We start from the raw sequence: 22,294 nt of genomic DNA on the forward strand, positions 1-22,294 counted from the left end.
ACAGCTAATATCAAGTGAGGCAAGGGAAAACAAAAGTAAAAAACAAACAAAAACAAAGCAAACAAAAGAACCAACCAAACCAACAAAAAGAATAATCAAAACAATCTCATAAAAAAGCATAAAAATTCAATCTAATCAACATTCAAGCAAACAACAACAAAAGGCCCGAGAGAAAAATAATTTTTTAAAGGTAGCGTAGAGAGAGGTTTGTATGGATTTGGAGCAGGGGGTTGGGAATTAGATATATAAGTAGGGTGAAGTTTTAGCAGGGAGTAAACTGAAAAAGTAGGGAAAATCTAAAGCCAGAAAGGGTTAAGATAACCTGGGGACCAAAAGGGGAAAGGTTAGGAGGAGAGTGATGGCATAATTTTAGCTTTGAGATAGGGTAAAGCGATTGTAAGGGAAAGATGCAAATCGAATGTAGGACACTAATCCAAAAATAAAAGAAAGGGAAAATCTAATGACAGTAAAAAGAAAAAAAAGTAAAATAATAGTAATAATAGTGCTGATTGAAAATAAAAATGTAATAATTAAAAAGGTGAAAATCAAGTGAGGAAAAAGAAAAAAATATTATTTTCTTAAGTAAAAGATGCAAAAAATGAAAATAAAAAAATATGAGAATAAAAAAATTAAAAAATTGAAAAAAGAATTGAAAATTAAAAAATAGGAAGACTAAAATGTGCAGTAGCGGCTGTCATTCACTTCCTCTATTATTCTGTTTGGTACGCCTTTTTCCCAGTCTGGGCGGTATTTCAGTTCAGCTTCATTCCAGGGCTCCTCAGTGTTGGAAGCCAGTCCTGCTTTTTAAGCCAGCCCTGTCTTAATTTCTCGTATTTATTTTTGATTACACCAGAGACAATTAGCGTTTCAGCCCCTGGGTGGCAGTGTTTCTGAATTGACTTCCGGGCCTCTCTAGCTCTTTTTTCTTTTTTTTTTTTTTTCCCCCTTCTATGGCACTCACTACCGGTTTGTAGAGGTGTGCGCCTCAGAGCTGCCTCTCTGATGGTCACACGCAGCTCTGGCCCCAGGTTCCGAAAAAACACCTTCCCCCTGCAGTCTTTCAGGGTTTCCACCTGGGTTTACCTCTGTATTGGGCTTAGCAATCAGAGTCGGAAAGAGCCCAGGTGTGCGGACCGTGGGTCTGTGCCCCAGACTAAGGAGCCTGCACTCCTTTGAAAATTCTTAGTCTGACCCTCCTCGTCAGATTAAAATGAGTTGCTTTCAAGAGGTCACTTCTGTTAGCAGCTCAGAAGACCCCCCTCCTCATTCACGGATCACGGCAGTTCCAACTGCCGCTGATTTTTCTAGGCACAGACCTCCTGGCTCCTGCCGGTCCTGCGGCTGCCGCGCTTCCCTCACCCAGCGCTTCCCTCACCCACCGCGGGGATTAGAAACCGCAGCTTATTTCAGACAAAATCTGACCTTTCCGTGGTGCAGTGAAGAGTTTCTTTGAATCCGAGTGTTTGCGCTGATAGGGGACCGGTGGTCTGGTGCTCCCAGCAGTTCAGTGTTTGCAGTTGTCGCAGAAAGTCAGGTTTCCACTAAAATCCTCCTTTCCTTGCAAGATGGCGAGGCGCCCGGCGAGCCCGCAGCTCCAGGAGGGGACCCAGCCCCTGTGGGTGCTGCGCGGTCAGAGGAACACTGCCCAGCACTCCCCCGCCTTCTCCTGGAGTTTAGCTGTCCCTTGGCTTGCCCACATACACTCCCTCTGCGAGCCTCTGCTGCTCCGACTCTCCGCCCCAGGAACAGACTCCAAACCCGACTCTATTCCGTCGCCATTTTTTTTTTTACTCCTCTCCAGGCATGTGTTAAGAGCTTTACATGCTCCATCCTCATAACCCTTTTTTAAAAGAAGAGAAAACTGACTTAAAGGAGGTTAAGTAACTTGCCCAGGTAATGCAGCCGGTAAATGAAGCAGCAAGGATTAAACCCAGACGTTCTGACTCGAGTATCTCTTAACACAGCCCGGGAATAGTAAAGCCGGTCACCCTTCAGCGTCGGATTGTGAAACTTATTGGGTGGCTGAAGGCCATGAACTGAGATCACGGTTTCTCCACCTGTAAAATAGAGATAGCGTCGCTACAAGTTTGGTGCCTGAAAATGTTCTAGAGATTGGTCCCACAACCATCTAAATAAATATACTTAACATAAGCCCCTACTCTAACTGGCAGCCCATGTCTACGGAATGACTTAGAAAGTGTGATTAGGCCCTAGCCGAGTAACTCACTTGGTTAGAGCACCGTCCTGATACCCTAGGGTTTCAGGTTCAATCCCTGGTCAGGGCACATACAAGAATCAACCAATGGCCGAAACCGGTTTGGCTCAGTGGATAGAGCGTCGGTCTGCGGACTCAAGGGTCCCAGGTTCGATTCCGGTCAAGGGCATGTACATTGGTTGTGGGCACATCCCCCGGTGGGGGTTGTGCAGGAGGCAGCTGGTCGATGTCTCTCTCTCATCTATGTTTCCAGCTCTCTATCCCTCTCCCTCTCTGTGAAAAATCAATAAAATATATTTTTTAAAAAAAAAAAGAATCAACCAATGAATGCATAAATAAGTGGAACAACAAACCAACGTTTGTGTCTCTCTCTCTCAAAATCAATAAAAAAACAAAAGAAAGTGTGACTAAAAGTGGTACAGAGCCATGAGAGGAATCCAGAGCTCAATCTGATGTCTTTTAAGCAGCCCTAAGAGTGATGTGGTCCTAACAGGAAAAACAGGAAAAGACTTGAGACTAGAATGAAGCTGCACACAGATCTTTGCTCCATGGTTCTCCCCCTGACTGCATTTTAGAATCATCTGGGGAGCATTCTATAAAAATCCCAATGTCTCAGCTCCACCCCAGACCAATTAGAGTCCCTGAAGGTGGGGCCTGGGCACCCTATTTGCTGAATAGCTCCCCAGATAATTCTAATGTGCAGGTGGGATTGAGAGCCGCTGCCTTGGCTCGTGGTGAGCAGGGGCCTGGGTGGAGGTAATCATGTAATCCTTAAACCCAGGAGCCTCATCTACTAAACAACTGCTTTCCACCCCTCTTGAGTTCCAAGGTCTCACTTTCGGCAGCTGTTCTGATTAGCTGTCGCTGAAAAATGAACTGCCGTGTGGCTACATACCCAAGAGAACTGAATACAGGAGCTCAAGGAGATTTTGGTACACGTATGTTCGTAGCATTATTGATGATGGTCAGAGGTAGAAACAACCCAAATGCCTATCGATGGATGAACAGAAACAGAATGTGGTCTATACTTACAATGGAATACATTCAGCCTTAGAAAGGAAGGAAATATCGCCCTAACCGGTGTGGCTCAGTGGATAGAGCGTCGGCCTGCGGACTCAAGGGTCCCAGGTTTGATTCTGTTCAAGGGCATGTGCCTTGCTTGCGGGCACATCCCCAGTAGGGAGTGCGCAGGAGGCAGCTGATCGATGTTTCTCTCTCATCAATGTTTCTAACTCTCTCTCCCTCTCCTTCCTCTCTGTAAAAAAATTAAAAAATAAAAAGGAAGGAAATATCTGATACATGCTACACATGAATGAACCTTGTGGACATTATGCTAAGTGAAATAAGACGGTCACAAAAAGACAAATACTGTATGATTTCATGAATATGAGGTATCTAGAATAGTGAAACTTATGGAAGCAGAAGTAGAATGGTGGTTTCCAGGGCTGGGTGAAGGGCGAAATGGGGAGTTGTTTAGTGGGTAAAGAGTTTCAGTTTTGCAAGATGAAAATGTTCTAGAGATGGGTCTCACAGCAATCTGTCCTAGTTGGTTTGGCTCAGTGGATAGAGCATCAGCCTGCGGTCTGAAGGGTCCCAGGTTCAATTCCGGCCGAGGGCACATGCCTGGGTTGCGGGCTCGATCCCCAGTAGGGGGGGTGTGCAGGAGGCAGCCCATCAATGATTCCCTCTCATCATTGAGGTTCTATCTCTCTCCCTCTCCCTTCTGCTCTGAAATCAATAAAAATATATTAAAAAATAAATAAATATACTTAACACTACTGAACTGTACATTTAGAAATTGGTAAAGTGGTACATTCTAGAATATGTGTATTTTACGACATTTTATTTATTTATTTATGTAAATGGCTGGAAGTGGAATAGTGAAAGGCTGGAGAGCTGGGGCTGGTCGGGTGTCCTTTCAACATGCAGCCTCAGGGTAGTGGGACTGCTTATCTTCTGTCAGGCCTCAAAGTCACGTGTTCCCACTGAACAGAATGAAAACAGCCTCCCCTCTACTGACTTAGCTCAGGAGTTAAGCAGTGTCCCTTCTGCCACATTCTTTTTTCTTTTTTTAAACTCTTAGAATGTTTATTAAATGGATGATTTATAAGAAGGATGTTGTGAATAAAGGCAAAAATTTTCACTTACAGTGAGCATGAAACTTTTTTTAAGTATATTTCTGTATTGATTTCAGAGAGGAAGGGAGAGAGAGAGAGAGAGAGAGAGATATCAATGATGAGAGAGAATCATTGATCGGCTGCTGCCTCCGGAACACAGGCATGCGCCCTTGGCTGGAATTGAACCCGGGACCCTTCGGTCCGCAGGTTGACGCTCTATCCACTGAGCCAAGCTGGCTAAGGCAAGCATGAAACTTTTAAATGGGTAAGGTTTACATTCATTTTCTAAAAGAATATCTGCCCTTTTAAGGTTTTATCTTAATATAATGTCCTCAAATAGAGGACGTATCAGATATTAAACTGATAAGAACAGACACTACACTTGAGGCCGAGAAGCGATTGCCACATTCTTCTGGTCAGTCACCAAAGCCAGTCCAATTTGAAGGAAAGGAAATGAACTTAGATCCACCCATCCCCTCAATGGGAGAAATTTCAAAGGAATGTTACAAGAGTATGTAGGATGGGAGACACTGTCTTAGCAATTTGTTGTTGTTTATCCTCACCTGAGGATATTTTTCCATTGATTTTTAGACAGAGTGGAATGGAGGGAAAGAGGCAGAGGGAGAGAAACATCGATGTGATGTGAGAGAGACACATTCATAGGGTGCCTCCTGCATGTGCTCTGACCAAGGCCAGGGATGGAGCCTGCAACCTAGGTACGTGCTCTTAACTGGAATCGAACATGGGACCCTTCATTCTGAGTCAAACCAGCTAGGGCTGTCGAAGCCATTTTTGCAACATGCAGTCAGCCACAACGATGATCAAGAGAACTTAGTGAGGCCCTGACCGGTTTGGCTCAGTGGAGAGAGCGTCAGCTTGCAGAACGAAGGGTCCCGTGTTCAATTCCAGTCAAGGGCATGTACCTTGGTTGCGGGCACATCCCCAGTAGGGGGTGTGTAGGAGGCACCTGATCAATGTTTCTCTCTCACCGATGTTTCTAGCTCTCTATCCCTCTCTCTTCCTCTCTGTTAAAAAAAATCAATAAAATATGTTTTAAAAAAAAGAGAGAGAGAGAGAAAACTTAGTGAGCCCTGGCAGGTGTAGCTCAGTTGGTTGGGCATCGTCCCATGCACCGCAGTGGTTGCTGGTTGATTCCCTGTTGTGGGCTTGATCCCCAGTAGGGGGCGTGCAGGAGGTAGCTAATTCATGTTTCCCTCTCACATTGATGTTTCTTTCTCTCTCTCTCTCTCTCTAAAAATAAATTTAAAAGCCTTTTAAAACTAAAAAAAAATGTATTAACAAATATATAACATAAATGGGGACATGTGTAATACTTTCAACAATAAATATTTATGAAGAATAAAAAAATAAAAAATAGATATAACATAAAATCCACTATTTTAATCATTTTCAAGTGTACAATTCAGTGACATTAATACATTCACAATATTATGCAACCATCCTCACTACCTATTTCTTTTCCTGTCACCTGTTGTGTCTGGGCTTTTCACTTGCCATATGTTTGGAAGGGTCATCAATGCTACAGCATGTGTCAGTGCTTCATTCCTTTTTATGGCGGAATCATAGTCCAGTGTTTGTTTATTCATTCAGCAGTTGGTGAATGGGTTGGGTTATTCCACCTTTGGCTATCCATACTAATAAAAGGGTAATATGCTAATTAGACCAGACATCTTCTGTATGTCATTTCGGACGTCCTTCCTGACGAATCTGGGCCAGAGGGAAGCCATCCTGGGTCCCGGGTGCCTGCTGGCGGCCGAAAGGAGGGAGCCTGGGTCCCACCTGGGTCCGGGTGCCAGAGGGAAGCCTGTGCCAGCAGCCGGGGGAAGGAAGGCCTACGCTTGCATGAATTTTCATGCATCGGGCCTCTAGCTGTGAATAATGCTGCCGTGAAGATTGGCATACAAGTATCTGTTTGGGTCCCTGACCCAGTTTCTCTGGGTATATATCTAAGAGTGGAATTGCTGGTTCACATAGCTTTTTTTAAGGGGAGCCTGCTTATTTCTAAAGGCCTGGACCCAGAAATTGGCTAGGGGAGTTGAGGTCCCCAGCCATCAGCCAACATCAACTTGCCAGCCATGTGAGTGAGTCAGCTCGGAAGGACTGCTTCTACCCCATGCCATCAGATGACTGCAGCCAAAGCGTGCATCTGACTGCACCCTCATGAGAGGCCTTGAATTAGAACTTCCCAGCCAAACTGCTCCTGAATTCCCAACCCACAGAAACTATGAGATAATAAATATTTGTGTGTTTTTAAAAAAATACATTTTTTGCCGAAACCGGTTTGGCTCAGTGGATAGAGCATCGGTCTGCGGACTGAAAGGTCCCAGGTTCGATTCCGGTCAAGGGCATGTACATTGGTTGCGGGCACATCCCCAGTAGGGGGTGTGCAGGAGGCAGCTGGTCGATGTTTCTCTCTCATCGATGTTTCTAGCTCTTTATCCCTCTCCCTTCCTCTCTGTAAAAAATCAATAAAATATATTAAAAAATATATATAGTCATTTTAAAAAAATAAAAAAAATAAAAAAATACATTTTTATTGATTTCAGAGAGGAAGAGAGAGAAACATCAATGATGAGAGAGAACCATTGATTGGCTGCCTCCTGTATGCCCCCCCCCCCCCTTGGGGATTGAGCTCATAACCTGGGCACATGCCTTGACTGGAAATTGAACCGTGACCTCTGGTTCATAGGTTGATGCTCAACCACTGAGCACACTGGCCGTCAATTAAAAACATTAAAAAAAATACTTATTTAACTTCCATAAGAGGGCAGTTATTTTATTTTCCACTGCTTTATCCCTAGCACAGAACAAGTTTTTAATAAGTATTTGTTAACGTAAAAAAAAAACCCATTGAAACCTGTAAAGAATTTTTGTGAGTTTATTTGAGCCAAACTGACATATGCCAGGAAGTAGAACCTCAAGGAATTGAGATAATGCTCCGGAGAATGGTGGGTTACATTTGTATTTATAATCAAAGGAGGGATGTAGATGGGTTGCATGAAATTCATTGTTGATAGATTAAGGAGGTGGGATAAACAAAGAGGGGGGGGAACCCTGGGACTGGATAAAAAGTAAAATGACACATATTTAGGTGGGTGCAGAAACAATTAACATGATAATGAAGAAATTTGTGGTATCTGTCCTGGAGACCACCACAGTTGGTTGTGCCCCAGGGACTCCAGAAAAAGGGAAGTTACAAGTTACCCAGACATTTCATAGATGTTATCATAGATGCAAAAAGACAGATAGGCTCAGTTAAGGTAAAGATTGACCTTGTCAGTGAAGATACCAGCCTAGGATGTAACTGCCCACCATAACTACGTTTAGTTAAAGTTTAATTTCAGGCCATCCTTTGTGGTTCCTTTAGGTCTCTGAGTTTGTAAGACTGTCATGAAGGCCTCCCCTGAGCTTGTCAGGTCAGCACTGTGGCCCCTTTCGTCCACATATTTATTGAATTAATAATAAAAAGGCATCTTGCCTAAGGAAAATACATACTAGCTATTACCAGCCTACAAAGCATGATCCCCCACCTGCTTCATCTATGTTTTAATCCTTTACCATTTGCCCCCTCTCACTTTACTCCAGCACTATGCCTCCTCCACAGTTAAAACATGCAAGCACGCTTCATCTTCAGGGCCTTTGCACTTGCTGTTTCCTCTGCTGGGAAATGTGCCTTCTCCCAGTGATTTGTAAGGCTTGTTTCTTCCGATCTCTGCTCAGTGTCTCCTTCTCTGAGAGACCTTCCCTGGCCATTCCTGTCATCATGTAGTTCCATACCCTGCTTTATTTTTCTCCAAAGCATTTAGAGAATGGCCTGATTTAGAGTGATTTTATCTTGGGCCCTTTTCAACATAAGATAAGCTCCATGAGGGCAGGACTTGTCTATTTTATTCGCCATTCTATTTCACAAACCCGATGCCGGGTTTGCAGCAGGCACTCCATAAATACTTGCTGAATGAATAATCTCAAAGCAGTCTCCTTCCCTTGTGGGGGGGGCGGGGCCATAGTCCCAGCTATATTTTGGTCTGGACGGGCTGGAAATTCCGTCACGTGACCGGCCGTCGCCGGCCCGCCTTTGAAGCTGGGGGGGGGGGTCCACGTGGTCCCGGGCTGCAGAGGCGGGCCGGCGGAGAGGAGCTACTGCGCAGGCGCGATCTCCAGCGCAGGCGCAGACGCGTCCCGGGCGCGCGGCGGTCGGCGGTTGGCGAGAGCAGAACCTGAGCTCAGGCGGAGAGAGCCGGCGCCATGGTGGAGAAGGAGGAGGCTGGCGGCGGCATCAGCGAGGAGGAAGCGGCGCAGTATGACCGGCAGATCCGTCTCTGGGGATTGGAGGCCCAGAAACGGTCAGACTGGTGCAGCCTGTGGGGCTGAGGGTCTGGAGGGGGGCGTCTGGCCTGAGGCGTTCGCGGCCCTCAGGGAGAGGGAGGGTCTAATTTGAAGAGAGGAGGCGGGAATTCTGTACCCGGGGATGGTAGCCGGCCTGAGAGGGCTGGAAGGGTTGATTTGGGATATTTCTGGAAGTATGGGAAGCCAGGACTTCCCAGGGGGTGAGAGGGCGGTTCTGAGTGATTGGAGGCCTTTGGAGGGAGGGGGGGGGGCGTGTTGGGGGGAGTCCTAAGGGAACAGAAGGATTCGAATTTAGGGACTCAGAAGCCCGAAAGGGGGTGATGCTGGAGTTTAGGACGGGGGTGGGGGCTGGGAAATAGGAGGGGCCGGGAATGCCTGGAAAGGATGAAAGGAGCGGCGTAGTTCATTCATTACTAGGTAGGGGGGACCTGTTCTGTGCCGGACGCTGGGGAGACTGGCGAACCTAACATGCACCTTATATTCTTGTGGTTTCTGAGGGGTGGGCCAATCTGAAAGAATGAGGGTTTTTGAGCGTTTGGGATTAAGTTATTTTTAGTGGGAGTCTTTTATTTTTATTTGTTTAAATTGATTTCAGAGAGAGGGAGAGGGAGATAGGAACATCAGTGATGAGATGAGACACTCATTGATTGGCTGCCTCCTGCACGCCCCCTACTGGGGATCGAGCCTGCAACCCAGGCATGTGCCCTTGATCGGAATCGAACCGGGACCCTTCAGTCCGCAGACGGAGGCTCTATCCACTGAGCCAAACAGGCTAGGGCTTTTTAGTGGGAGTCTTGAGAGGCTCTAGGAGTCTAGGGGGGTGCTGGAGGCACCTGCAGAGTTTGCTTGTGGCTAGGTATGGGGATGTGTCCAGAGAGGACAGGACACGGAGGTTGGGCATACCTGGGGTATTGAGGAATAGTGACTAGAGATGAGGTCTTTGAAAGAGGTGATCGATTTGATCAAGTAATTATTAAGCACCTCCCACAATCACTGTTCTAGGCATAGAGCATATATCCCTGAACTCAACAAACTCCTTGCCCACATGAAACTTACATTCTAGTGTTGGCAACAAACATAAATAATCTAATGTTAGGTCCTAGCTGGTTTGGCTCAGTGGATAGAGCGTTGGCCTGCGGACTGAAGGGTTCCGGTTCGATTCCAGTCAAGGGCACGTGTGCCGGGGTTTCGGGCTTGGTCCCCAGTGTGGGTCATGCAGGAGGCAGTCGATCAGTGATTCTCATCACTGATGTTTCTATCTCTCCCTCTCCCTTCCTCTCTGAAATCAATAAAAAATATATTTTTAAAAACCTACTGTTAAGTAATGCAAGTGCAAGGGAGAAAAATAAAGCAGGATAAGAGGATCAATAAAGGATGATGAAGTGGAGAGCTGTTTGGATAGGGCGGCCAGGGAAGGCCTCTGAAGAGTTAACATTGTGCCGCCGACCTGTATAAAAGGGAAAAGCCACCTGGAAGAACCTTCCTGCCACAGAGAACAGCAAGTGTAAAATCTGGGGGGCCAGCGCATGCTTGGCCAGTTAAACAGGATGGCTGGAACCAAATGAGTTGACTAGCTTTTTTATTTTTTATTCTGTGTTGTAGAGTTTTGAGTAAGGAGTGACATGATCTGACTTGTATTTTATTTTATTTTTAAAAATATTTTTATTGATTTCTGAGAGGAAGGGAGAGGGAGAGAGAGAAACATCAGTGATGAGAGAGAATCATGGATCAGCTGATCAAGCCCGCAACCCGGGCAAGTGGAATCAAACCCTGATCTCCTGGTTCCCAGGTCAACGCTCAACCCCTGAGCCACACAGGCCAGGCCTGATTTGTATCCATTCTTGCTGTGTGGGGAATAGGTTGAAGTGGGCAGACATGGATATAAGGGTTCCAGTTAGGAGACTACTGCAATATTTACTACAATAATCCACTGGAGACATAAGTAATGGGGCTTGGAACTTAAGAGAAGGGGTCAAATATATAGTCTGGACATCTTTGAGGGTAGCGGGGACAGGATTTGCTGAAGGAGTTCATGTGTGGGTTATGAGAGGCAGAACTCAGGGATGACTGAGACTGGGCCTGAAATCAGAGGTGGGGTTGATTGGTTTTAGGGACTGCTCTTTGAAGGATATGGAATTCTTGGTAGGTGGGAGTTATTCTGAAGGAGCGGAGATGTATTAAAGCCTGTGAAGAATCAGAAAAGGGTTGGCTGAGGGTCCTGGGAAGAAAGGGGTTATCTATAATTAGGAAACTATTTGTAGACAACCTTATAGACTATTAAAAAGTGCTCTTGTGGCCATTTTTCAACTGAGTCTCGTAGCAGGGCTCTGGAGTGGAAAGGGCCCTTGTATAGACAGGAAGGATGCTCCACAAAGCAGATTGACTTGCCTCTAAGGGAATTCCAGGTGGGACAGGAAAACTCTGGGGCCTGGGGATCCTTTGTGAAATGGAAGGTGGCCTGGGAATCGCCAAACTGCATTCTGGCTCCGGTTTTGCTTCTGGCTGTGATGTTGGAACAAGGCTGGCAGGGAACTGTAAGGGAGAGCAATAATGCCAAAAAGGACCTTCCCAGGGAACTTACACAGTCTAGAGGTTAAAAACTGGGCTGTAGCCCCAGCTGGTTTGGCTCCATGGATAGAGTGTCCGCCTGCGGATTGAAGGGTCCTGGGTTCAATTCTGATCAAGGGCACAGGCCCAGGTTGGGGGCTAGATCCCCCAATAGGGGGCGTGCAGGAGGCAGCCAATCAGTGATTCTCTCTCATCATTGATGTTTCTATCTCTCCTTCTCTGAAATCAAAAATATATTTAAAAAAAATATATAATTTAAAAATAAAAAAAGGTCAAAGAGAAAATCTGCACTTAATAAAAAAAAACTGGGCGTTTTTTAAAAACACATAGTGTTTTTACATTTTTTTGAAATTAGTTGCCAACATTTAAAAATTGAGAAAATTGGCCAAATTTGGGACAATTTGAGCATCAGAAAGAATAATTCTACTTAATTTAAAAATATTTAATAACTTTTACAACCCATAAGACCAAGGTAACAACATTTAAACAAAACAAATAACTTATTTGGAGGTGATTATTAATAATATGCCTTCTGATGTGGGGAAATAAGAACACTGCGTCATTGAAGTTTTCCTGCTCAGTGTCTTGTACTCTAATCATGCTTTTAGAGGGCAGAGGAACAAATGAAGGGCACCATTGTGTAAATGATAAGATGTCTAGAAGGTGGAACATTTACAAGACAATTGCTCTGGTTCTATTCCAGAAGTCAGTGTGATGGGAAAAACAAGTGAAGGACTGTTGTGGAGTAAGTGTAAAGAGATGGAGCCAAACGCAGGGATCCTGGTTCAAAAAGAAAACTTCTAGAATAAAACATTTTTTAGAGAATTGGAGAAATTAGAATATTCAGTCCTATTAAGGATGATATTTGGGAATTATTTTCTAGAAGTGATAATAGTATGGTTATGAAGGAGAATGTTCTTTTTCAGAGATGCACTTTAAAGGTGTGAAATGCCATGGTGTATGTATACGGGTAAAAGCCAATAGAGCAAGATGTTACTACTTTCTACTTTTTTATGTTTGAATTTTTTTTTTTGAAAAAAGTTTTTATTGTAGATGATGAAAAGTTAATTTAAATAGACATAAAGAAAAAAACATTGTTTGAATTATTTATGTGGATATTATTATTTTTAGTGCCAAAATGCCGGAAACCAATCAGTTTCGGATGGCTGGTCAATAACCTTAATTGCTCTAACCACTCACTGCTTAGCTGAGACATTGTTAGCTGAAGCAGCCTCCACCTCTGTTTGTCCCATGTAAATTTCTGTTATTTCCTGCCTAAGTGCTATGGGTGTTTTCCCCATAGTCTCAATAAAAGGAATAGCAGGGCCAGAGCAGGGAGTAGTTCTCCCACTAGAGTTGGACTACCACCTGGCCCCCCATATCGCCAAATTAAATTTCTTCAAGTCTCTTTTCATTTGTGTGCGGCCCTTCTCCAGAACTCGAACCCTGAACCACGCAGGACGTGGAAAGGGGATCCCACACCAAAACATCACTGTAACTTTTTTATTTCTTTATTGATGAAGGTATCACAATATTTGTCCTCATCCCCCCATTCCCATCCCAAACGCCTCCCCACGTTTGCCCCCAACCCCCTGTTGTCCGTGACCACTGGTTAGGCTTATATGTATGCACACAAGTCCTTTGGTTGATCTCTCCCCCTTTCCCCCCCCCCTCCCCTACTTTCCCTCTGAGGTTTGACAGTGTGATCGATGCTTCCCTGTCTCCGGGTCTGTTTTTGTTCATCAGTTTATGTTGTTCATTATTTCTCCTAGATGAGTGAGATACTACTTTCTACTTTTTTATGTTTGAAATTTTTAATAATGAGAAGTTGGGGGAAAATGTGACCCCCCCCCACCCAATCTAGAGATTTCATATAGAGTTTCTGATTTCTGTCATTTTAAAATTTTTATTTATTTTTTTTATAAAGTTTTCTAGTTAGGTCCTACTTCTGACCTTAACAGCTTTTTTTTTTTTTTTTTAGAGTGATGAGCTTTTATTAGTTTATTTTTAAAAATGTATTTTTATTGATTTCAGAGAGGATTGGGGAAAAGAGATAGAAACATCAGTGATGAGAGAGAATCACCGATTGGTTGTCTCCCGAAAGCCCCCTACTGTGGATTGAGCCTGCAACCCAGGCATGTACCTTGACTGGGAATTGAACCCAGTCACATTCTGGTGACATTCTGGTTCATAGGATAATGTACAACCACTGAGCCACACTGGCTGGGCAGATTTCTTTCTTTTGAAAAATAGAAAAATCAGACACACATGCCTTCCCGTTGGTTGGAGCTAAGAGGCTGCTTTTTTTTTTTTTTTTGGTTAATGCTCACCTAAGGATATTTTTCTATTGAGTTTTAGAGAGGGGAAGAGACAAAGAGAGAGAAACACCGATTGGTTGCTCCTGCATGGCCCCTGACTAGGGCTGGGGATTGATCCTGCAACTGAGGTACATGCTTTTGACCAGAATCGAACCTGGGACCCTTCAGTGCGCAGGCCGATGCTCGATCCACTGAGCCAAACCGGCTAGGGCTGAGGCCACCTCTTTTACACAGCATGGGTTCTCTACTTTGCTGTCCTCTCCACCATTTGAGCTTCACTTATTGCTATAATTGCCTGGCAGTTTGCACGTGAGTTTGCATCGTGCTGTGGTGCATAGCCCATTTTATGAATGAGGTTCAAAGAAGGGAGCCAACTCTTCCAGCGTCACATGCAAGTAAATAGAAATAGGATTGGATTCGTAGTTTCTAACTTCAGACTCACTGCTATTCCCATGGCAGCTCATTTTCCACCAGAGGGCCTCATTCTTTCAATCAAATTAACGTGAAGGGAAATGCTAAAGCTGGCAGCTGTGTATGCTCTCAGAATGTGTGCTTCAGTTTTGGCATTGCCTTTCACAACAAAGGCAAGTCTGATTCTCCCATTCAGCAGTAATTTATCCCCATATCTAAGAGAGAGGAAGGGAGGGTGACTGGAAAGAGGAAAGTAGATTATAAACTCCATTAGGGCAAGCAGTTTATAAATGTCCAATCATTAGAATGTGGGTTTTTACTGGTCTCTCTTAAATTTTCAGTGCTTACAAGTGTGTAGATATTTAGATATTTGTTGAGTGAATGAAATGACTATACATTGCAAAGATCTAGGAAGTCAAAAGACCTGGGTTCAATCCTCATCTCTGCTAAATAGCTCTTTGCTCTTGAGTGAGTCACACAATTTCTTGGCCTTATGCTCCACATCTGCAAAAGGAGGGGTGAGTGTGACTAAATCTTTAAGACTTTTTTAACTGTGAAATTTTGGTTTTACGAAAAAGGGACTAGAAAAACTTTCCTATTTTCAAGCACTCATTACCCTACACCCGTGGTTGGCAAACTGCGGCTCGTGAGCCACATGTGGCTCGTTGGCCCCTTGAGTGTGGCTCTTACACAAAATACCACGGCCTGGGTGAGTCTATTTTGAAGAAGTGGTGTTAGAAGGAGTTTAAGTTTAAAAAATGTGGCTCTCAAAAGAAATTTCAATCATTGTACTGTTGATATTTGGCTCTGTTGACTAATGAGTTTGCCGACCACCGCCCTACACTGCTGGCTGTTCAGAGGAACTTCATTTGGTTCCATAGGCACGGATTTGCCATTAAAGTGACTGAGCATGTACTATGTACTGGTTGTTTCATATAAGGACCAATTTATTCTAGTGGTTGATAGTGGTGAGTTTGAATCTCAGCTCAAGAACATCTTAGTTATTTAACCTTGGGTACAGTTCTTTATTTTTAAAATATATATATTTTTTAAATATATTTTTATTGATTTCAGAGAGGAAGGGAGAGGGAGAGAGAGAAACATCAAAGATCAGAGAGCATCATTGATCGGCTGCCTCTTGCATGCTCCCCACTGGGGATCGAGCCCGCAGCCCGAGCATGTGCCCTTGACCGGAATTGAACCTGGGACCTTCCAGTCCACAGTCCAACGCTCTATCCACTGAGCCAAACCAGTTAGGGCAATATATTTTTTATTGTGGGCTAGAGGCCCAGAGCACGAAATTTGTGCACGGGTGCGGTCCCTAGGCCTGGCTCGTGTTCAAAGTGCAGTGTCTGGCATGGAAGGGCAGGTCCCAACTGACCTTGGGGCCCTGGGCAGCACCTGGGCCCCTGCACGCCCCCCTCCACCTGAGTCACGGCGCCTGAGTCCCCACACAGAATTGCAGTGAGTGTGGCAGGATGCCGTGGGCTGGGGCGCAGCGTGGGACTCTGGGCCACCCAGCGGCGCCGTACGGAATCCGGACAGGCTGTGCTCTCTCTCCTGGCTGGCCTCGCAGACCGGCTCCTGTGCCAACCCATGGGGAGCCGGACTGGCCCCTGTGGTCCCAGCGGCTGCAGCCCAGCTCACCTGGAAGAGGCCCGTGGGTGTGGGCCAGGCTCCTCATGGGTGCCCGGTACCTGAGCATCCCGGGGGAGGGGAGTGAGAGCGAGCTTGGCGGACACCCTGCATTCTCACCGCACCACCATTCCCGTCACCCCTGTCCCCAGGTAGTCGGCTAGAGGTCGCAGCCCCTCTCCTGGGTGCAGCGGGAGGTTGGTCGCTGCCACCCACCCCCAGTTCCTCATCCCAGCCCAGGGCCTGGCCCCGATTGGGCAATCAGGGCTTGCTGGCTTCTGGTTGCCGTCTGTGGGGTGATCAGTAGTCTGTGGGGTGATCAGTCCACAGCTCAGCCCCCTCAGTGCCTGGGAGCAGGGTGGCGGCCCCACCCCCCTGCCACCACCACTGGGAGCCGTCTGTGGGGCCATCGGCTGGCCCCTGTTCACACCCGCCTTGGCATGGCACCACCCGCTCACCTGCTCCACCATCCCACCACGGTCCACTCTCTCGTTGGTGCCCATCGGCGCCAGCAGTGGCTTCTGTATCACTGACGTCTGCTATGTTCCACACTGCCACCTGGTGGTCAGCACACCAGCACACGTCATAGCGATAGGTCGAATTCCTGGTCAACTCCCAGTTGAGGGGACAATTTGCATATTAGGCTTTTATTATATAGGATAATATTACAGATATCTCCCATTTTACCACCCTTCACCTCCTCCTCCCAGCACCCCCGCCCCGGGTCCCCCTAGGTAACCTTGGATACATCTCTTAACTTCTCTATGCTTCAGTTTTTTCATTTGTCAAGGAGAGATAATATAATCTACTTTATAAGGTTATGGAGAACTAAATGAAATAATGCATGAGTAGTGCCTAAGCACAGAAAGGAGTTAGTAAATTATAGCTACAGTTACTTGACAAGTATAAATCACCAGCAACAAAAGAAGGGAAACTACATAGGAAATAGCTTGAGATAAGTAAGGCAAATGTAAAGCAGGAGTCAGTGGGTTGAGTGGGGACTTCAGGAGGATGAGGAAGACTAGGAGGAATGTATTTGCTTAAGCAGATAACAGTGGGGAGCAGTCTTAAGTTATATTGTGGATTATGGCAAGACATCTAAGTACATACAATGAATGGGCAGTTGGATGGAGCAGGATTGTGGATTTAAATGAAAAGTACCATACTGTTAAATGAAGAGGGGGCTATTTTTAGAAGGTGGTCAAATTTGCCAAATGCCGATGGCTCCACCATTTCCTATTGCACAGACCAGAAATCTACTTCTTTTGTTTCTCGCTGTCCCTTATACCCACATCCAATCTATTGGGAAGTCCTGCTGGCTCTGCTTCAAACTTTATCTCCTGTACCTTTCTTAACTTTTTCTCCTTTTATTTTTTGCTTAATCCTCACCTGAGGATATTTTTCCTATCTCTTTGCCTGAGATGGGGACAGTGTAAACAGGGGGCCACGTAGGATACTGTTGAGTTCTGTAGGCGAGAAATGATGGTGGCTCAGACCAGACACTGTGGAGGTAGAGGGAAGCAAGTGGATGATGTTGCTGTGAATATATTTGTACATGACTTTTGTGACCACTTGGACATTTCTGTAGGATTGATTCCTAGAAGGGGAATCGCTGTGTCAGGGTATGAATAGTAATAGCTGACATTCATTAAATGCTGACTCAGTGCCAGGTACTATTTTAAGTGCTTTTCATGTAATTGAGCCATAAGTAAGCTGTAATCTCGGGGCACCTGGCATGGTTAAGGATTAACAACATAAACATGAAGGTCAGTGGTGATGCCACTTGAATTAAAAAAAAAAAACTCGAAGAGTTTGAAGAGCTCCACAGGATTTAGGGATCATGGAGAGGACACGTGTCTATATGTGATTTATCAGAGGCATTTATATGTGGCCTTTGCTCTGAATTCAGAGGAGAGAGTATTCGAGTCTGCCATAAGAAAAGACTTTCTGAGGAAATGGCACTCAAGTTGGGGTTTGAAGTCTGGGGAAAGGCTTGAGAGGAAGAACAGTTGCATTTCAAGGTGTGTGGAATATTGTGATTTAAAGTTTGCAGGTGGTGGCCTGACTGGTGTGGGTCAGTGGTTGACCATAGACCTATGAACCAGGAGGTCACGGTTCAATTTCTGGTCAGGGCACATGCCCAGGTTGGGGGCTGGATCCCCAGTGGAGGGGCATGCAGGAGGCAGTCAATTAGTGATTCTCTCTCATCATTGAAGTTTCAAACTATCTCTCCTTTCTTCCTCTCTGAAATCAATAAAAATATAGGCATATAAAAAAATAAAGATTGCAGGTGGAAAACTGAGGGCATGTTTGGGATTGAGTAAAGTAATTTGGTAGTAGTGGGAGGTAAGGCTGGGGAAGTCAGAGGTAGCCAATACTGAATGGCTTTAAATGCCAGCAAGTAACATATACCGAGCATCTGTTACATGCCAAGGATTATGCTAGATGGCTTTATATACACATTTTACAAGGTTGTTGAGATTAAAAACCATTAAGTCAGAATCAGATCCCCATTTTACAGGTGGATAAACTGAAGTTTAGAGAGATTCTCTAGGTCAGCCAAGTAGGAAGTGGCAGAGCCAGAATTCAAACCCAAGTCTTCAGGCATAGAGGCATGAGTGATAGGTAGTACCTGTTGCCGAGGAAATATCAGGGAGAACAGCCTGAGAAGTTAGTGGGCGTGGAGATTAGGAGGCCACTGGTGATATTTGAAGATATGGATTCCTAGACGCGAGCAGGGCTGTATCTTTGAGGTACTGGAGCAGTCAGACAGCAGAAAACCCAGTCCCTCAGACTGAAAGGGAACTTAGAACCTGGAGTTCCAAGTGCAGCAGTGTCAGGGCCAGGTGCTGGGAGGGCTCGTAGACTCGCCGTGATAGCAGAGACTTGGAAAGTACAGCTCAATGCAAGGGTGCTCAACCTTTGTGAGCAAGGAGGCCAGGTAGAAGGTTTGATATGTGTACTATGTTCTTTTAGGAAACATTGCTTATTATATTTGCTGATTCTTGAGGGATTAGGGCTCCTCTGGAAAGCCAAGTAGTTTTCCTTCCTCCTCCCATCCATTGGTATGATGCTCTATATCTCTGATAAAGGACCTGCTCATTGCATCTTGTAAGCCCTCTTCTCAGCTTTCTCCTGTTCTGGTGAAGTGGAATTGTCACTTGAAAGGCTTGTGTCTGCTATCCTGTGATTGGCAGTGAAAGGGCCCATAGATTGAAAACAATAACGGAGAAACTGAGACCCAGACATATCCATTTGAGGGAAATATTGTCAATATTCTCCCTCTTTCCCCATCTTATCCTTTGACTGTATCAGCGAAGAAAATCCAAAATCTGCTAGCACCAAGAATCAGCGCAGGACTCAGCCACCATTCTCATTAAAGACTTCTAGTCTACATGCAACATCCATAATTATTAGAACCATTGGAAAATAGTTTCTGCATGTTCTTCCCAATACTGGTACTTGTTGAGAATTGACTCATTTCATAAATTAAGAGCAAACTCATTGTCCAGCAGAACTTGAATTTATGTGAGGCTGTTCTTAGTTCTTATCCTTTTCAGTGTGAATAATCATATTCACTGCAGAAATATTAAGGAGTTTAATTACAGGGCGCTAAGATCCTGATGGGGTTGTTTCATAATATATGATGTAAACTCTTTTATTTCCTTTTTATAATGTCAATGAATGAGCACTTTATTTTTTTATTTTGTATTTTTTTAAAATTTAGTGTTCAATTACAGTTGACATAAAAGTTTATGTTAGCCCTAACCGATATGGCTCAGCCTGCGGATTGAAGGGTCCCAAGTTCAATTCCGGTCAAGGGCATGTACCTTGGTTGCAGGCACATCCCCAGTAAGGGGTGTGCAGGAGGCAGCTGATCAGTGTTCCTAACTCTATCCCTCTCCCTTCCTCTCTGTAAAAAAACAATAAAATATATATATTTTTTAAAAAGTTTATGTTAGTCTCAGGTGTATAACAGTGACTAGACATTTATATACCTTACAAAGTAATGACTCCATGAGTTTAGTACTTATATGACATCATACAATTTATTCCTTTTTCAAATAAAAAATTGTGATTCTGAAACACTTGTGGTTCAAGGGATTTTTTTCTTTCCTCTATGAAAAGCACTTGTGCCTTTATTTTGTCACCATGTATGGGAATTTTGTATGTTTTCCTCCCCTCCAAGGGAATTCAAGTAAGATATTGTAGACCTATATACTGTCTCCCACTGACCTCAGAGTTAAGTCCAGACTTCTTGGGATAGCGCAGCCTCTGAATACCTTCTGTTAGCCACGTCTTCTGTCACATTATACTTAAAATGATTCAAACATTTCTTTGGTATACCCTCTTTCATGCTGCCACGTTTCTGTTTGCGTGTTATAGCTTAAATAGTACCGCTTCCCACCTCTTCTTCGGCTATCATACTAGTCTAACCATCATCCTCTCACCTTGACTGTGATACTCTTCCCTCCAGACCCCACTACCCCATGGCTTTTCATCAGGCTTAGAATCAAACCCAGAAACCTTATGATGCCTGTGAGAGCCTTCATGATGTAGCCCTGGTTCTGTCTACAACCTGATTTCCTACCAGTTTCCCCTTTGCTCACTGCTCTTCTTCCTCTCCCTGAAACATGCCACAAACTCCTGCCTCAGGGCTTTTGCTCTTGCTGTTTTCTCTGCCTGGGATGCTCTTCTCCCAAATACCTATATGTTCATCATTTACTTCATTTTCATTTGTGCTCAGCACCTCCTCAGAAAGGCTTTTCCAACGAGTTTGACTAGAAGAACATCCTCCATCAGTCTTGATCACATCATGCTTGATTTTCATCACTGTTTGGCATAATATACAGGGTGAGGCAGAAGTAAATTTATAGTGTGAGTACCTGAAACAGTTTATTCTTGTATTATTATTTATTAATTTTGTATTATTTTCCATATAAACAACTGTAAAACCTACTTTTGGTCCCACCCTATATACTCTTATTTATTATCTGTTTCCTTCACAAAGTATAAGTTACAGAGGGCAAGGATTATGTTTGATTTATTTCCACACCTTAGAGAGGTGCCTGGCATAGGAGCTCTACAAATATTTGTTGAATGATGTGCTCTGCAGGATGGATTGGAGCATCTCTTTTCTAGTTTTGAGGCTGTGCTGCTTCAGTGCAGTGAATGAAAACTAAAATTACTGCCCTGTTGTTTTGTTCTTCAGCGATGTGGCAAGTTTCTGCTGCTCTGTCATCCAGTTAACAATGTTTGCTTTACAGGCTGCGGGCCTCCCGGGTGCTTCTTGTCGGCATGAAAGGGCTCGGGGCTGAAATTGCCAAGAATCTCATCCTGGCAGGAGTGAAAGGACTGACCATGCTGGATCACGAACAGGTGAGATGTGCAGCCACCTCCCTCATCACTCTCCAAAGCAGTCTCCCTAAGAAGCTATAAACACTTAGGGATTTGGGGAGTTCCTACTTGCCCCTTCAGGGCTGTGAAAGGAGGGCTGGCATTCATGGAACTGGAGCCTTTGGAAACTGATGGTGCTAGCACTGCGTTTTATTTCAGTACCACCACTCCTCTTTCCTTGTTGAGCTTGTTTATCTGCACGTAGAGTTAACTTCTCTCTTGGAGAGTGATCCTGAGGGGTAGAGGAGTAGTTTCCAATTTGTGCTTATAAATCACCTGACTAATTAAAAAATGTAGAATTGCCTTGGGGCTTTGTCATGGGATAGTCCTTCATCCCCCAATGATTCTACTTTAGAAAGAAAGTCTGAGATGAGGCTTAGGAATAAATATATTTAAAAGATATCTCAACTCAATTTTTTTTTTAAATGCATTCTATTAATTTTCCACAGAGAGAGGAAGGGAGAGGGACAGAGAGTCAGAAACATCAATGAGAGAGAAACATCAGTCAGCCGCCTCCTGCACACCCCCACTGGGGATGTGCCTGCGACCAAGGTACATGCCCCTGACCAGAATCGAACCTGGGACCTTGCAATCCGCAGGCTGACTCTCTATCACTGAGCCAAACCGGTCAGGGCTCAACTCAATTTTTAAAAATTAAAAAAATAGCCCGGCCAGTATGACTTAGTGGTTGAGCGTCAACCTATGAACCAGGAGGTCAAGGTTCGATTCCCAGTAAGGGCACATGCCTGGGTTGCGGGCTTGATCCCCAGTAGGGGGCATGCAAGAGGCAGCCGATAGATAATTTTCTCTCATTAGTGATATTTTCTTTCCTTCTTTTTTTTTTTTGACAGGCAAGTATTAATATATTTTTATTGATTTCAGAGAGGAAGGGAGAGGGAGAGATAGATAGAAACATTAATGATGAAAGAGAATCATCGATTGGCTGCCTCCTGCATGCCTTCCACTGGGGATCGAGCCCACAACCCAGGTATGTATTTCTGACTGGAATCAAACCCGGGACCCTTCAGTCCACAGGCTGATGCTTCATCCACTGAGCCAAACCAGCTAGGGGCTTATCACTTTATCTCCTTTTCTCCTTTTTTTTTTTAAATTAAAAACAATAAAGTTATCCTAAGAGATCTTGTTGTAGATGGTTTGCAGACATTACTTTGGAAAACATTGGATCAGAGAGGATGTATTTGGACTGCTTTACCATAGTGCCTACACATAACAACCAAAACATCCAATAATTGGTAATTATCTGT

The 22,294-nt window shown here is 44.6% G+C and overlaps 1 protein-coding gene and 1 pseudogene across 3 annotated transcripts in view; one reads left to right on the top strand and one right to left on the bottom strand.

Annotated features, from left to right (window-relative positions):
* Positions 1 to 22,294, top strand: part of SAE1 (SUMO1 activating enzyme subunit 1) — a 105,821-nt gene that overhangs the window by 27,467 nt on the left and 56,060 nt on the right. Inside the window, exons 1-2 of one of the 3 annotated variants that reach the window (XM_008154432.3) lie at positions 8,536 to 8,696; positions 20,900 to 21,011. In XM_008154432.3, the coding sequence (XP_008152654.2) occupies positions 8,599 to 8,696; positions 20,900 to 21,011 (210 nt within the window). In that variant the 5' untranslated portion in view covers positions 8,536 to 8,598. Of the gene's footprint in view, positions 1 to 8,535; positions 8,697 to 20,465; positions 20,511 to 20,899; positions 21,012 to 22,294 lie in introns of those variants that run through there. The other 2 variants (XM_054711181.1, XM_054711180.1) reach the window with 2 other exon arrangements.
* On the bottom strand, positions 4,639 to 4,732 carry LOC129147838 (U2 spliceosomal RNA; annotated as a pseudogene).

The sequence above is a fragment of the Eptesicus fuscus genome, chromosome 21, assembly GCF_027574615.1.
Source record: "Eptesicus fuscus isolate TK198812 chromosome 21, DD_ASM_mEF_20220401, whole genome shotgun sequence".
Taxonomy (NCBI): Eukaryota; Metazoa; Chordata; class Mammalia; order Chiroptera; family Vespertilionidae; genus Eptesicus; species Eptesicus fuscus.